The sequence below is a fragment of the Haliotis rufescens genome, unplaced genomic scaffold (assembly GCF_023055435.1).
Source record: "Haliotis rufescens isolate VD_foot unplaced genomic scaffold, xgHalRufe1.0.p SCAF_6, whole genome shotgun sequence".
Classification (NCBI taxonomy): domain Eukaryota; kingdom Metazoa; phylum Mollusca; class Gastropoda; order Lepetellida; family Haliotidae; genus Haliotis; species Haliotis rufescens.
Window position 1 is genome coordinate 22,326,224 of NW_025964334.1, and position 16,268 is coordinate 22,342,491.

The following is a 16,268-nucleotide window of genomic DNA, read 5'->3' on the forward strand; positions in this document are numbered from 1 at the left end:
TGCATCATGGCGTCCTACCTACTGCTCGGGCTTCTCGATAGAGAAAAGCAATCAACCCTAACACCTTCTAGGAAGAAAATATTCCGTGACAGGACGAGTCAGCTGGACACGCTAGATGACGCGCAGCTTATATCCAGATATAGGCTAAATCGGCATGCCATCATGCAAATTATTGCGAGTGTGGGGTCCTACCTCGAACGACCGACCAAGCGTTCGGTACCTCTATCACCCGAAATGCATGTTTTGGTAACTCTACGATACTTGGCAAAAGGTGGTTTTCAGTCTGAAATCGGGGACCTGCACGGTGTCAGTCAACCTAGTGTATCGAGGGTGATACACAAATCCATAAATCTACTGTGTAAACATCTGAATTTGATACACTTTCCAAACGATGCCACAACCCGTCAAAACACAAAAGAAAGATTTTATGACATAGCTGGGTTCCCCAATGTAATAGGATGCATCGATGGCACGCTGATCGCCATTATTAGACCACCGCATGACGAGGAGGTCGCTTACGTGTGCCGTAAGGGTTACCATGCCATCAATATTCAAGCAATATGTGATGCTGATCTCCGGTAATTGTACACGGTTTTATAATAGCAATGAAATTGTATATTGAATGAGAAAGATACATACTGCCAATTCAGGCATCGCCACGATCACATTAAATGTACCGCCTCGCATAGTTGACCTTGACCATGACCCATTGCGCCCCCCTGTCAATAAACCCAGCCAATGACATCGAAGGGGCACAATAAAGGTTTTAAGGAAGGGGTTCCTATAGACAAACCTATATTGATCCTAATTATTGCTCTAATCCTTCAATAGAGTTTTTGTGAACCTTCCGATTGTAACTTTAGAACAGTACAGCTGTCAAAATACATACTTAAGGCAAAGGAGGTTCATTAGGCACTTTATCACTGTTAAATAATATCATGTATTTTTTCATAATGTTTGAAAATGTTCAGGTACTGATATGTCGTATGGGCCTCTAGGCTGAAAAAAAGACTTATGATAATCTTATAGTTCTAACAAACGTGGGTCTGGAGGAGTCCCTTTTCAGACTTCTTACCTGTTGAGTAAGGATAGGATATATGGATTGACAACTTCTCTATTACGATTAGGGGCGATGTGACGTTAAATTATTAACTCACTCACTCACTCACTATTACGATTAGGAGCGTCGTTTCGGTGTAGCTTCTATTAACTGCGCCCTTAAGAATTTGGAATTACGTGTACCCACGCTTTCAAAATCCTGTATTCGCCTCTGTACGGTATCATGATAATTTCAACAATATTCGCATACCTGTCCTACTTCAATTATTCGTTGTCTTTTTCCACCTCTTCTGGGTTGTTTATTTTGTAAACGCCAAAATAATCTGCGCGATTTTTGTTCGATTTGAGTCCTTGCTTTGAAAGGGAGGTAAGCACAGCTATAAGCGGAAACGCTACCTGTTGATCACAGGATAGTGATATAACTCAAACAGTGGACCCATATATATCAATAGACAAGTGTAGAAGAGAGAAAACATGGATGAGGGGGTTACATCCGATGACAAGGATCTTGACGCCCAGCTTGCAGACTGTCTCCAAGAATCAAACATCGACACTGGTAGGCAACTCACGTCTAAACTTCTGTTTATTAAGACATCACTGCCTACACGATGCAGTCCCTTCCTGATACCCCAAACACACTAGCTCACCAACACCTACATTTATACCGCTTAAGTCAACGCAAGTCATAAATGTGTGTCCCATATTCACAAATGTAGAGTATGGACGCACAAAAAAGGACCCTTCAAAATAATTAAGTAGGGGGTCCCCTGAATCCCCACTTTTGTAAGTCAAGATGAAACTCTCTCTAATATTCTGTTTTTTTCATTAAGTCATGCTCCTGTCACCTTTGATTGAAGACCGCCTCCCTGGTCTAATGGTATGACGATATATATGACTGGCTCTACGGTCGTACATATGGTATGACGATATGTATGACTATGGCTCTACGGTTGTACACATGGTATGACGATATATATGACTGGCTCTATGGTCATACACATGGTAAAAGAATATATATGACTGGCTCTACCGTGGTACACATGGTTTAACAATATATATGACTGTCTCTACGGTCGTACACATTGTATAACGATATACATGACTATCGCTCTATGGTCGTACATATGGTATGACAATATATATGACTATCGCTCTATGGTCTTCAACCTGGTATAACGATATATATGACTATCGCTCTACGGTCATACACATGTTATAACAATATATATGACTAGCGCTCTATGGTCGTGCACATGGTATAACGATATATATGACTATCGCTCTATGGTCGTACACATGGTATAGCGATATATATGACTGGCGCTAAGGTCGTACACATGGTATGATGATATATATGACTATCGCTCTGTCGTCATACACATGGTATAACAATATATATGACTAGCGCTCTATGGTCGTGCACATGGTATAACGATATATATGACTATCGCTCTATGGTCGTACACATGGTATGACGATATATATGACTTTTGCTCTATGGTCGTACACATGGTATAGCGATATATATGACTGGCGCTAAGGTTGTACACATGGTATAGCGATATATATGACTATTGCTCTTCGGTCATACACATGGTATAACAATATATATGACTAGCGCTCTATGGTCGTGCACATGGTATAACGATATATATGACTATCGCTCTATGGTCGTACACATGGTATGACGATATATATGACTTGCTCTACGGTCGTACACATGGTATGAAGATATATATGACTGGCGCTAAGGTTGTACACATGGTATAGCGATATATATGACTATCGCTCTGTGGTCGTACACATGGTATGATGATATATATGACTATCGCTCTACGGTCATACACATGTTATAACAATACATATGACTAGCGCTCTATGGTCGTGCACATGGTATAACGATATATATGACTATCGTTCTATGGTCGTACACATGGTATAGCGATAAATATGACCGGCGCTAAGGTCGTACACATGGTATGATGATATATATGACTATCGCTCTGTCGTCATACACATGGTATAACAATATATATGACTAGCGCTCTATGGTCGTGCACATGGTATAACGATATATATGACAATCGCTCTATGGTCGTACACATGGTATGACGATATATATGACTTTTGCTCTATGGTCGTACACATGGTATAGCGATATATATGACTGGCGCTAAGGTTGTACACATGGTATAGCGATATATATGACTATCGCTCTTCGGTCATACAGATGGTATAACAATATATATGACTAGCGCTCTATGGTCGTGCACATGGTATAACGATATATATGACTATCGCTCTATGGTCGTACACATGGTATGACGATATATATGACTTGCTCTACGGTCGTACACATGGTATGAAGATATATATGACTGGCGCTAAGGTTGTACACATGGTATAGCGATATATATGAATATCGCTCTGTGGTCGTACACATGGTATGATGATAAATATGACTAACGCTTTTCGGTCATACACATGGTATAACAATATATATGACTATCGCTCTATGGTCGTGCACATGGTATAACGATATATATGACTATCGCTCTACGGTCGTACACATGTATGACGATATATATGACTGGCGCTAAGGTCGTACACATGGTATAGCGATATATATGACTATCGCTCTGTGGTCGTACACATGGTATGATGATATATATGACTGGCTCTACGGTCTTACACATGGTATAACGATGTATATGACTGGCTCTATGATCGTACACATGGTATAGCGATATATATGACTGTCTCTACGGTCTTACATATGGTATGATGATATCTATGACTAAAGGTCTGCGGTCGTACACATGGTATGACGATATATATATCTGACTATTTCTCTATGGTCGTACACTGGTATGGCGATATATATGACTTGAGCTCTATGGTTGTACACATAGTATGATGATATGTATGGCTATAGTTCTATGCTTGTACACATGGTATTAACATAAAATTTGACCATATGCCATCTCTTTCAGCGCGTGCTCTGATTGAACAAGGTGCTGACATTAACAGAACATTTGAAAATGGCTGCAATGTTCTGGACTCCGCTTATGACGCAGCCGTAGCCTCAGGGAGGATAGACAGCTTCAATCTGCTGCTTCAATCAGGCTGTCTTGACTTGGGTGTGTGTCTTTCATAATGTTCTATCCAAACGGCATTTAAAATGAATATGGTTAGGCCACACCATTTTTTACGGATCCGACGACTAAATTTTGTTGAAATGGAAAAAAAATGATAATTTGGAATTTGCTTTTTTTATCCCGCCGTTAAGCTGATAGCATATTGCACCCACACAGATATTGTAAACAAGGACCCACTGAAGTTGACATGGGAGTCAAAATAATGTTTGTTGTTATTCCAGAAATTGATAGGATGCATCGACACACAACGGTATTCCCACTTGTGTTTTCAGCTTTGCATTTCTAATCTAAAGCAACAGCTATGTTGCAGTCTCCTCCCACATGAAATCATTTTTATTTTTTTATATCAGCCGATCTGTTTGAGGAAAAAACGTAACAACTGAATTGCTTTCTTCACCCACCTACCGACAGGTATTTTCTTGTAGGAAATCTGTAAACGAAGTAAAAAAAGGCGTGGCCTTATCAGCTTCATGTCTCTGGTCCAGACTCGATTATTCAAATGCCGTAGTGAAATAGCTGAAATGTTGCAGACTGTTGTGTAATGAAACATTCACTCAGCATACCCTACTGAGTCACTCATGCCAATTGGTATCCGGAAAAAGTAATGTGGAACTTCTATGAATTCCGATTCTCCCTGATAATGTTTCTAGTTTTGCCAGAACAATACCTATGCTTGTGGGTTTCACCAAAGCTGTAAATATCTGAGACCTGCATCAATACTGTCTTATCTCCCACAATAAGCTGACATGCCTTGATATAACTGGAATATTGTTCAAAGCGTCCTTTAACCCAACTCACTCACTCTCTTTACAACATATATCAAACTAGCAGTGAGATAGCATGTTTTGTTGATAATGAAATTTAAAGTGTTGAAATTCCTATAGAAAAAAATTAGACTTAAGAGATTGTCTGCTTTTGAAACTGGTGTTCTTCACCATGGTTCTCACAGATTTGGGGTGTATTCGGCATCTTCTTGGGACTCTTGTTAAACTATGTAAATTTCCAGGTGTACAGCCCCCTAGCTGTCAGGATTTGTTGATCTTTAATTGTAATCATATTTTGTCCCAGATAGGGATTCTTGAACTGTCAGCATCATACCCTGCTTGTTTGTTCGACCAAGTCAACGTATTGCAAAGGCCCGTGAAGATCCGGGGGTAGAATAGGTATTCAGCAACCCATACTTGCCGTAAAAGGTGATTGACTTGGTTGATGCATGTCATCGTATCCCAAATGAGTGGATCGATGCTCATGATGTCAGTCACTGGATTGTCTGGTCCAGACTTGATTATTTACAGACCCCCAAACAAACAAACATACAAATGACATGGCATCACTTTGAGGTTTTGCTCTAACATTAAGGTGACATTCCGTGATTTGCCTGTCCACAGTCAGGCCCTGAGGTTATAAAAAAAATTTCGTGCTCAACTCAGTTTCGTGCTCAAATACATGCTCATGCTCAAGTTCGTACTCATTTGAGATTTGTACTCAAGCAGAGGTTATAAAACATCTTGAGTCTGTACTCAGCTGAGAACAAATGCTCGGCTTGAGCATGCTCAAAGGACTTTTTGTTTATGACACAAGCGGCAATTTGGAACTCTTTGGTCGATAATGGTGAGAAAACAACCCGGATGTTGTCGTCTGCTTATTTACAATGGCAACGGAGGGCGTGACCGAGTCGAGAAGGCAGGGCAAGGGGTGGTCAGAGGCGGAGGAGGTATGTCTTATCCAGGAAGTTGTACAACGAGAGCAACTGTTGTTTAGTGAGATCAAGGGAAGCGGTGTGAAGTCCATCCATCGACAGCGGACTGATGGATGGCAAAGTATCACGGACATCCTCAACACGTAAGTTGTTCATATGTTATCGTTGTTTAATATCATTTGCAGCATGGTACGCTGTATTATCGTGGTAGTAAGTTATAAATACGTCTTACGCAAAATGTTCATTCAACTTTTATGACACAGGATTGATCGATGCTGATTTTCTTTACCGAGTTCGGTAAAACAAAGTACCTGTCATAAGCGACTGAAAAAAGTAATGGTGGGCTGTGTCTTCTCGTCCCACTATAATTGTAGTGGAATACGTGTGCATTATGTGGTTTACATTACTTCCTGTTTTGGATTATGCATAATCAATATTCATACGATCCAGGTAGGGTCATGGTCAAGGGACATCGTCCAAACAGTTTTAGTGGATTCTTTTCTAACCAATTCCGTGTGGAGGTAGGGGTAATTAAGTTATAAAGTTCTTTCGAGTAGCCGTGACATATCGCAACGAGTCCTGTATTCGATCATGCGGTGAAATGTGGTGCCAAGATTTGCATAAGTAAACAGTCGAAAATTCATGACAAGCACACTCTTGATATGCCTGATTCTTGGTTGCATGAACTTAATTGTATATAATGGAGACATGTATTTTCATGGGCTTTCCACTCTACAGTTCCTTGACAGTGGAGAAGAAAACATGTTTTGTATATTAATTTTCAGATTATATCTCTTCTTTTATATACTTTCAGAAGACACATCAATGCCAAAAGTGAGGCTTTGGAGGTGGTGAGGTGAGGGGAAATGGGGTTTAACGTCGCGTCCAAGATTATTGCACTTATATAGCGATGTGCATGTACGTGTGTGTGTTTTATGTGGCTGCTTGTACTAGTCCGGACTGATGCCGATTTATAGTGCTAGCTCACTGAGATACCATGCCGCAGTTTAACATGAATACCCCACTCAGACACAGTATACTGACTCCTAGCCGACCAGTCCTTGTTTTAGCCCCTTAATGCCGAGCGCCAGACAGGGTAACAACAAGTACCATCTTTTAACGTCTTTGATTGAACCCCGGCCCTTCCGCTCTCCGGGTGGACGCTCTACCACTAGACCACAGAGGCGGTCTGGGAGACTTTGGAAGAAAAAAGAAGTACTTCAATTTGAAACAAAGAGTTTCGCTTTTATATTAGAAACATACTAAGAGGCATATTGTGTCTACATTGTTACTCCATAATGTATTAAATGGTTATTATATAATTGATGAAACATGTGTTTATCCCTCAATAATACATGAACCTGTGTCAATGAATCCCAAATTTAATATTTCAATATATATGTAATTGTTACTGAAATTAAACTGCAAGTTTGTATTGTAGCTAAAAGCAAGATCGATGGCCTCAAAAGGTCCATTGCCACAACTGGAGGAGGGCCCCCACTCCCAGCACTGTCCAATGTGGACGAAGTCCTCTCCCAGTCGTTGGAGGGGAGGCCGGGTGTTCATGGCTTAGAACATGGCATTCACTCATCTCCCCACCCCTAAACCAACACAAACATTATAATGAATAGTTAAGGAGTAAAATTATGCCTATTTACCTGTACATTCAGGGAATGGTAACCTTTCCGGTTCACGCAGTCTCCCTCGTTAGCGGTAGGCCGCTGTATCCTGATAAATGTTCCATCAATACACCCTACTACGTTAGGGAATCCTGTAAGTAAAACGTGTCATGGTGTCACAATAGATGGCATTCTGCACTGGGCACTAGTTTTCATTTACAGCCCATCCTAAAATCTATTGCTTGATTATAATTTGATTTTATATATTACCTCGACCTCTGACCCATATTCTTTTCACTGACCAATCAAAATGGCACTGACACGAATCACACCAATGAAATCATTTATCTATGTTTACATTGGGAAAATCCCATGTACGTACCTGCAATGTTGCCGAATGCCTCCTTCGCTCGTACAGCGTCTCCTCATACTGGGAATTTAATGAACCTTCCTGACAGTTTAGGGATTTGCAACGAAACTGCGCGTATGCATCTGCCGGCTGTAGATCGGGAAATGTTTAGGCTGTTCCCAACCAGCAGATGCATAGCGCCTGTCGCCAAAAAGCAAAGGCATACCAGCAACTGCAACAGTGGTGGAACCGCACAGTTACGAGCTGTGTCTCTGGTTAGATCGAGTAGACCAAGTAAATGAATTATAGTACTTGGCCTAAATCTATAACGTTCAAAAACTTCATCCACATCTAAATTTTTCCAGCGGGTTTGAAAGATCTCGAAACACTCTAGGAAAAAAGGTTTTCCGCCTCGCTTGTCGCGTCTGTCGCAGGTGAGCCGCCATTGTTGTTATCGAACTCAGGGTTGAGCACGGTCCAAAGCGTACTTGAGATCATATGTAGTTCCTGCTGAAGTTGAGCACGAAAACGTACTCAGATTATTTATAACCTCCGTTTATTGAGTCTGAGTTTTGAGTTGAGCATGTAACCGGATTTGAGCATGAAATCGTACTCAGGGAAGTTTTATAACCTCAGGGCCAGGTCTTTCATTATTTGGCAGAAACAGTACACAGCTCACGTTACCTTTAGCCCAGTTGCCTAAGGAGCGGCAATGCAGCGTGCAGCCTCCCTTGGGTGTACCAGAAACATATCGCGGGTTCGAATCCCAATTCACCCTTAATATGTTTGTAGGTTTATCAGCACCTTACCGGCCATTGTGGGTTTCACCAAAATGGTAAACATTTAAGACCTGCATTACTTTGCGCTTTCCTCCCACATCAAACTGACACGCCGTGATAAAACTGATATATTGTTGAAAGCGTCTTTAAATAAATCAAAATCACTCACTCTCATCATCTCACCGTCACTTTGAAATGTAAATAGATGAACGACAATGCTTTTGGTTTGCCATCACTTTGGTGACACTGTCATATTTTTCATGTCATTTTTGCATCTAACTCGCTATTCATAGATGACTGATAATTGTTAAAATCTATCCTACCCCACACTATGCATTCCTCCTTATTCTTCGATCCTGCTGTGGAAACGTCCTAGAACAAGGTTTCCAGTTTAAAAAAAACAAATTCACCCCAACACATCCTATACATAGCTATTGTTGTATCTCCGCAAAGACCGTTTTGATTGATATGGAGTAGGGCGGGATGGGTAACTCGGGCACTCGAGCCGGGTGGGTCCTGAGTAGGACCCGGGTACCCACAGTACTACCCGGAACCGTGATTAGTCACGTGATATATTTAATAACAAAAACTGACTGCAGCTCTGTGGTCACACAACAAGTCGCTGATGTTGGCATTTCTTTCTGACAATGCTCACATTCCTTTTGACGTGTATATGTTTGAGTAAAGATAAAGCTTCAGTCAACTTCAGTGTATGAATGATCTGATCGTTTGACACATGTAGCTAAACAGTTTTTGCCAAGGCTGCAGTAAAACAATTCCCAATCAGACATGTTGTACCCAACTCTTTCAGACCTACAGTGGGTACCCGGGTAAGGTCGGGTAATAGGGGGTGGGGTACCCGGGAAGTAAATTTTGACTCCTCCCATCCCTAATACAGAGTGTTTGTTGAGTTTATGTCAGTTGGAGTTCACAACAAGTGAGCATAATGCCAAGCGGAGATACAACACTATTGTCCATACTGTAATCGTGGGTCATACAGCCATCCAATCTCGTGTGATTCGACCCCGTTCGATGCGACCCCTACAATCTGATCACCCGATAGTCCCTGCACCCTCCTTCTCTTTCTTATTGAATGGTGGATAGGTCATTAATGAACAGAGAATACATTTTCTTTTTCAGAGCGAGGTTTTCTGTCTCCACCTTTAACAACCTTTGAAGTTACGTAATACGCCACCTTGTACAGGTATTGTTGACTGTTTCCTCTTCTCGTTATCAATGTTCTCAATCTCTGTCATTGTGATCGATAGCTTGGATGAAGCCTAAAAAGACATGCAAAAAGAGATGCCATTGGATGGTATGTGTGAGGTCTGTCTTGCAGAACATACTGACCAGGGAAGAGTTGTTTGTAACAGAACACCTCCTCTTATATGAGGTGAGTGAGTTGGGTTTAACACCGCTTTTAACAGTATTCCAGTTATATCGTGGCGTGTCAGCTTAAAGTGGGAGGAAAGCCCGAAGTGATGCAGGTCTCTGACGTTTATCACTTCGGTGAAACCCACGAGCACGGGTATGGTGCTGACAAACCTAGAAACATAATCGGGGCGAACCGGGATTCGAACCCACAATCATAGGTTTCTGGTGTGCCCAAGGGACGCAACTCTGCACAGCGAATCGCTGCACCTTAGACAACTGGGCCACCCGTGCCCCCTTATATGGGGTGAGGTTAAAGTAGGCTGAGTATGCTTCTCTTAGCTCCAAGTTACGGGGTCCTTCTTTGGATCAGCATCCTGTGTGAAACCACGGAACACATTATTACCCGAGTTCATACTTTATCTGCCTCAGTAACAAAAAAGGGTTTTCAGAAGCAACCCTAACACAAGTTCTTATTCTACTCCTAAGCTTTGTGACAACACTTTGATTTTATCATGGCTTAGATCCAGCTTCCTCGTGTACTTCTCATGATTGAGGTCCTAATACAGGCTAGGGTATTTGAGCCCCACCATCCAACCGTGCAATAAATCCATAGTGTGAGATAGGAAAAGTTTGATAAATTTGTTCATTTTACAATAAATTGTATATTCATAAATACTTATCCTATCTCACATGCTAAACACCCACCATGCCATCCCTGCATTGCAGTTACACCAGCCTGTACGCTCTAGAATGAGAATGAGGGTGCAGGGAAAGTCAGGTGAATGGGTCATAGGGGTCGCATTGAAGTGGTTTGTAGTGGTGTATGACCCAGGATTACAGCAGTGACTATGGTGATATATGGGATGTGTTGGGGTAAGTTGTTTTTTAAAGCTGGAAACTTTGTTCTAAGACATTTCCGCACCAGGATCGAAGAAAAAGGAGGAATGCATAGTGTGAGATACAATAAAGTATTTATACATATACAATTTATTTCAAAATTTACAATTTTGTCCTCAGGTGGACCCGAGATCTACAACCTGTGTTACTACTACTCAAATCCCTGCCGTAATGTGGAGGACAGATATGTCCAGTACAACCGCGAACGTGTGTTGGACTTCCACTCTGAGGTAGAAGCAGTTCCTGGGTGGAGTGAGGGTGATGGCCGTCAAGATATCCCCCATCAGCTGTTTGATTTACTTGTTGACTCCGGTGCAGATGTGAACCAGGTTCCGAAGTTAAAACCTGACAGTGACGTTTCCCACGCGGAATGGCTGGAGAGGCTTGAGGAAGACCATCTGTGGACTGTTCAGGGGACGGTTGATGGCCAAGGAAGAACAGACGGTTATGAGGACGCAGTGACTTTTTTTCAAACTGAGATTTTCGACGAAAGTCTTGTGTTTAGTTTGTTAGACAAAGCTCAGTATGAAATACTGGAAAAACTACTGAGAACTCCTGGATATAACATTAACCAGCCTTCCCTGCACTGTCCTCTGTACTTTGCTATGTCCAAGTTATCATATGACCCATTCAAACTCCTGCTCCAGTATGGCTGTCAGCCACGATTCTGGTATACATCAGGAAAGGAGAAGAAACTGTTCAGTGATGCAGATTTTGCTGATCCTAATTATTTAGACAAAGGATGGCTGCATTATCTACTCAGTTTCAGATGGACTTTCTGTATGCCAGCATCTGCCATCAACCGGAAGATCCGGTTGCTTGTGCAAGCTGGATATGACGTAGCGCAATCCGAGTGGCTGTTTGACCCAGCAGTGCCAGTGTCGGACGGCCACATGGAGGACCATGAACAGCTTCTACCACTTATAGATTGGCTCCGTGAAAAGGCTTCAACACCAAGACCTTTGAAGGAGATGTGTAGGGTAGTTGTGCGATATGCTATCAAGGATAACTTCATCAACGGGATTCACAATTTACCAATACCCGAACCTATGAAGGGATATCTGATGTTGAAACAATAAACAGGACAATATATCTGTATCATGCACATGAACCTTGTACAGCACTATCCCACAGAGCAAATTATATTCCTTGATCCACGGGGCATTTGTCACTAAACGTGGTTACCATAGCTACAGTTCTATATCTATCGTCAAAAGTTCAGGACAACTTGTCAAAATATTACAGCAAATGTTTCTTAAGAAAACAATGTGAAATGCTGGACTGCCTCATTGATAGCATCTGTGTGAAATTTGGTGATAGGGCATTGAGGCACAAAGTATGTGTGTTCTCCTTGCTGATCTGTTTCTTTGTGCATCCGAGTCAGAATTTTGTTTTGGTTTGTCAATGGCAAAATCAAAACAAGGGTATTTGGCCAAGAAGTTCAACTTAAGCTTCAGGTACATCAATGATCTGCTAGAAATAAGAGAATAGTGAAACTGACTCATCTGTTTCATGTTAAGATCTGTACATTTAAGTTGAGCAAGACTTCAGCAGCTTTGAGTTTTATGATTGAGCATGCTCTTTCTGCACAGATTTCAAAGAGTGTCATATGACTCTTGCTCGGTTGTCTGTTCAGGGTCACAACCAGTCTTGGTTCTCAGGCACCCTCCGCATCATCATAAAGTTTGCTGCACGTTTCGTTTTTATTTCCCAAACAAAAAAAATCCTTAAATATTCCAAATATAAGTCCAACGCTAGTCAAAAATTGTATTCCAGTGTTTTACTCATCAAGGAATACATTTATGTTGGGGGGCCCTTTCCCAGGTTGATTGTACACAACTGTTTATTTGGTAACATACTTGTTTCAACACCCCCGTAAAAAAAAAGAGGAAAAAAGGACACCACCTCCCGCACTGTTATAAAAAAATATTGCCTGAGACCCAATTCTTTTATTTTTTAAGGCTTAGCAAAGTTTTTGAAACTTTTATGGCAGACATTTCCAAATTTGATGCATCAGTGACGTAAATGATGTCCAATGTAATTCCCTATTTTGACTTGTACCATATGTTCCCAGGATTTTTCAGGTGATCAATTGACTTACTTTTGCATGTGTTTGTGACTAATGCCTACGATGAGGAAGAATACGCCTACTTTTCCGCAAACACCTGGTACATTAAATGGACAAAGGTACCAAGGTACCATATTGGACTTTTGTGCTGTGCCTTATTTCGACAACCATGCACTTGCCACACATCCTGTCTTCATGGACGATAATACCCAACCCTACCGAACACAAGCTTTGACTGACCATCTCCAGAATAATGCCATTGAGACTCTATATATATTGGCCATCTTGAAGACCAGACCTGAATCCAAATTGAGCATCTATTGGATCATATGGGACGTAGGGTTAGAGCCATGGACTCTCCAGTACAGAATGTCAAAGAATTGACCTAGGCATTGCATGAGGAATGGCAACACATCCCTCAGTTGAAGATCAGACATCTGATTTTGAGCTTGAGCAGACATTTTGCGGATGTGATCTGTACACAGGGTGGCTACAACGGATACTGACTTCAACGTTCAACTGTTGATCATTTAACTGTGACGTGGGTATAAACGTTACTAAGTCACATACATGTTGATTTGTCCATCTCATTCCTGACAGTCACCATACTCATTCTATCTCTATTTAACAGTTCTTGTAGTAGCTGGCAAATGAAGTTGCTCTTTTTCTTTGCAAGGGCTTATTTTCGCTATTTTTCATTAAATCTACATCTTTTTTTTACATTAAGTTACACTATTGATTGCTTTTGTTTGGCTTTCCAGCGTCTCCTTATCTATCTATTGTATGATTTTAAAAAAATTCTTGGGGTGCGAAATAATTAACAAGGTGTATTGTAGAAGGAATCATACACGCTGTGATATAAATAACATACTGCTCAAAGTGGCGTTAAACGAAACTCACACTCTCAACCCCTGACTCACTAAGATTTAGAAAGTGGGGTACCACACGTTCGCATATGATCCTTGGGTACAATGTGTGAAGCTCATTTCTGATGTCCCCAGCCGTGATATTGCTGGAATATTGCCAAAAGCGGTGTAAAACCATACTCACTCACTCACTCACTCACTCACTCACTCACTCACTCACTCACGCATAGAATCAGTCAGCCTAAAGGAATTTATTGTTTAAAAATAAATATTAATATTAAAGAGATATGGTGTTTAGTTGATGTTTATATACTGAGTCAAATTAAAAACTTCACATTTTAAAAATTAATCCCATATATGATATACAACGGACAAATGTATCAGAGAAGGTAACTTTTAATTATTAATGTCCAAAGAATGATTTTAATTAACGGTGGTAACCATAATTTGTTCCAAGCACCTACGGTATTCGGTAATAACATCAACAGTTTAAATCATAAGTCCCAAGCACGAGAATCTGATGGCACACAAGTTCAGTAGCTGTATGGCCACCATGTGCGTTGACAACTGCTACGCAACGCCTCAGCATGGACCTTGTGATGCTTGTGAACACATGATTGGGAAGACGACGCCATTGTTGCTGCAAAATGGTGCCAAGATCTTGCAAATTCTGTGGTTGGTTCTGGAGAGTGCGCAGACTTCTGCCAAGAGCATCCCAGACGTGTTGGATGGGATTGAGGTCGGGAGACCTTGACGGCCAGTCCATGACGTTGACTCCCGCATTCTGAAGGAAAGTCCTTGTCAAAATTGCTGTGTGGGGTCTGGCATTGTCCTGTTGGAAGATCAAACCGGGTCCATGTGCTGCCATAATAGGCAGAAGTTCTGGTGCCAGTACCTGGTCGCGGTAAGCAGCAGCGTTGAGGTTGAGGTTGAGGTCGTGCTTGAAGGTAAGCAGTTCTCAGACGGTTTCGAACAGTTTGCGCACTCAGTCTACCCCTAAACTGTTCATTTCTGGTTGACGTAGCCGTCAAAAATCGGTTACGGAGGTGACGCAAGACAATCTGACGATCCTCTGCATGTGATGTCACACGTGGTCGACCTGGCCGAGGGCGATCAGCGGTGGTACCCGTTTGCTGTAGACGCGTCTGTAAATCATAAACAGTCCGTCGACTACAACCCATCGTCCTTGCGACTTCAGCTACGGACGTTTCCTTCTGCAACATGCCGATGGCACGTTCACGTTGCACATTTGAAAGGCGTGGCATGACAAATGGCCGTAAAGACTTTTGTTTTCTTGTGTTTTTCTTTTTTTGTTAATGACTGCTAACACGTATGGCTGAAAACACGTGCGGTATTATGGCACATGACCAATTGCACGTGAAAAACCACTTTTGCCACTATAGTGCTGTGCACATGATTTTGATCGATTCACCTGCACAAAAACGGGTGTTATCTGAAGACAATACGTGGCCATTACTGTTTAAATACACAATAAGGGCCCACAATGATAACTGGTCAAAATGTTAAAATTTTAGGATTGTGAAGTTTTTAATTTGGTTCAGTATACATTATTTTCACTTGTTGTGTCACCATGTACATTTACAATGAGAATGTATGTGTCTGACATCAGATTTTTAAGGTCTGTGATTTCCTGTGTTTGACACATTGCCAATAGATAACCCACAAAAACAGTTTGTTGTGAGAAATGTTTGTGAAAATCTTATGTATATGGGTTGTTGAAGCTCCTATGCACATGAGTTATGAAGTTCTCATGTAGTTGGGTTCTTAACGCTTACATGGTTGTTTTGTGAAGAACTTGTGTGGTAGGTTTGTGAAGCACTTATGTGGTTGGTTTATGAAGCACTTATGTTGGTTGGTTTGTGATGATCTCATGTGGTTGGTTTGTGAAACACTTATGTGGTGAGGTTGTGAAGCACTTGTGTGGTTAGTTTGTGAAGCAGTTATGTGGTTGGGATGTGAAATACTTATGTGGTTAGTTTGTGAGGCACTTATGTGGTTAGTTTGTCAGGCACGTATGTGGTTAGTTTGTGAAGCACGTATGTGGTTGATTTTGAATTAAGTGAAGCCATCGGCATGGAGCCCCTGTGTGGTTTGATTAGAAAGGATGCAATACATTAGATACTCTAAGATAGTATTTGGATGAATAATGTCCGTTACAATCGAGGCCTCCTTCATTCAAATCTTTTGAATCAACACCACGCAACGAGGGCACTTATTTGCAGATCAATCTGATGCAGATCCTCTGGGCTTGTCAAATCTGCACAGTCGAACTTGATGGTATGGAAACAACGTGGCCGTTCTCTGACGGAGGCTCATTAATACCAGTACTGGATGGACACGATGCATTGCCCTTTTTGTGTGTCTGTTCTTGCCTAGATC

General features: G+C 41.5%; 1 protein-coding gene across 2 annotated transcripts; it reads left to right on the top strand.

The window, feature by feature from the left end:
* The first annotated feature begins 1,429 nt into the window (after nucleotides 1-1,429).
* Nucleotides 1,430-14,152, top strand: LOC124150787. 2 transcript variants are annotated; one of them, XR_007218730.1, is made up of 4 exons: nucleotides 1,430-1,615; nucleotides 4,053-4,199; nucleotides 11,055-12,110; nucleotides 12,186-14,152. XR_007218730.1 is itself a non-coding variant. In XM_046522860.2 (3 exons), the coding sequence occupies exons 1-3, from the start codon at nucleotides 1,534-1,536 to the stop codon at nucleotides 12,011-12,013; spliced, it is 1,188 nt and encodes a 395-aa protein (XP_046378816.2). In that variant the 5' UTR covers nucleotides 1,430-1,533; the 3' UTR covers nucleotides 12,014-14,152. The 2 variants fall into 2 exon arrangements, 1 of the variants encoding a protein (XP_046378816.2); XM_046522860.2 differs by having other exon boundaries at nucleotides 11,055-14,152.
* The last annotated feature ends 2,116 nt before the right edge of the window (nucleotides 14,153-16,268 follow it).

What these genes read in the sequence shown, in the direction of transcription:
- LOC124150787 (XM_046522860.2), top strand. Translation starts at nt 1,534, where the DNA reads ATGGATGAGGGGGTTACATCCGATGACAAGGATCTTGACGCCCAGCTT. An exon ending in AGAATCAAACATCGACACTG is followed by an intron (nt 1,616 to 4,052) that starts GTAGGCAACTCA and finishes CATCTCTTTCAG; the next exon opens with CGCGTGCTCTGATTGAACAA. An exon ending in ATCAGGCTGTCTTGACTTGG is followed by an intron (nt 4,200 to 11,054) that starts GTGTGTGTCTTT and finishes TTTTGTCCTCAG; the next exon opens with GTGGACCCGAGATCTACAAC.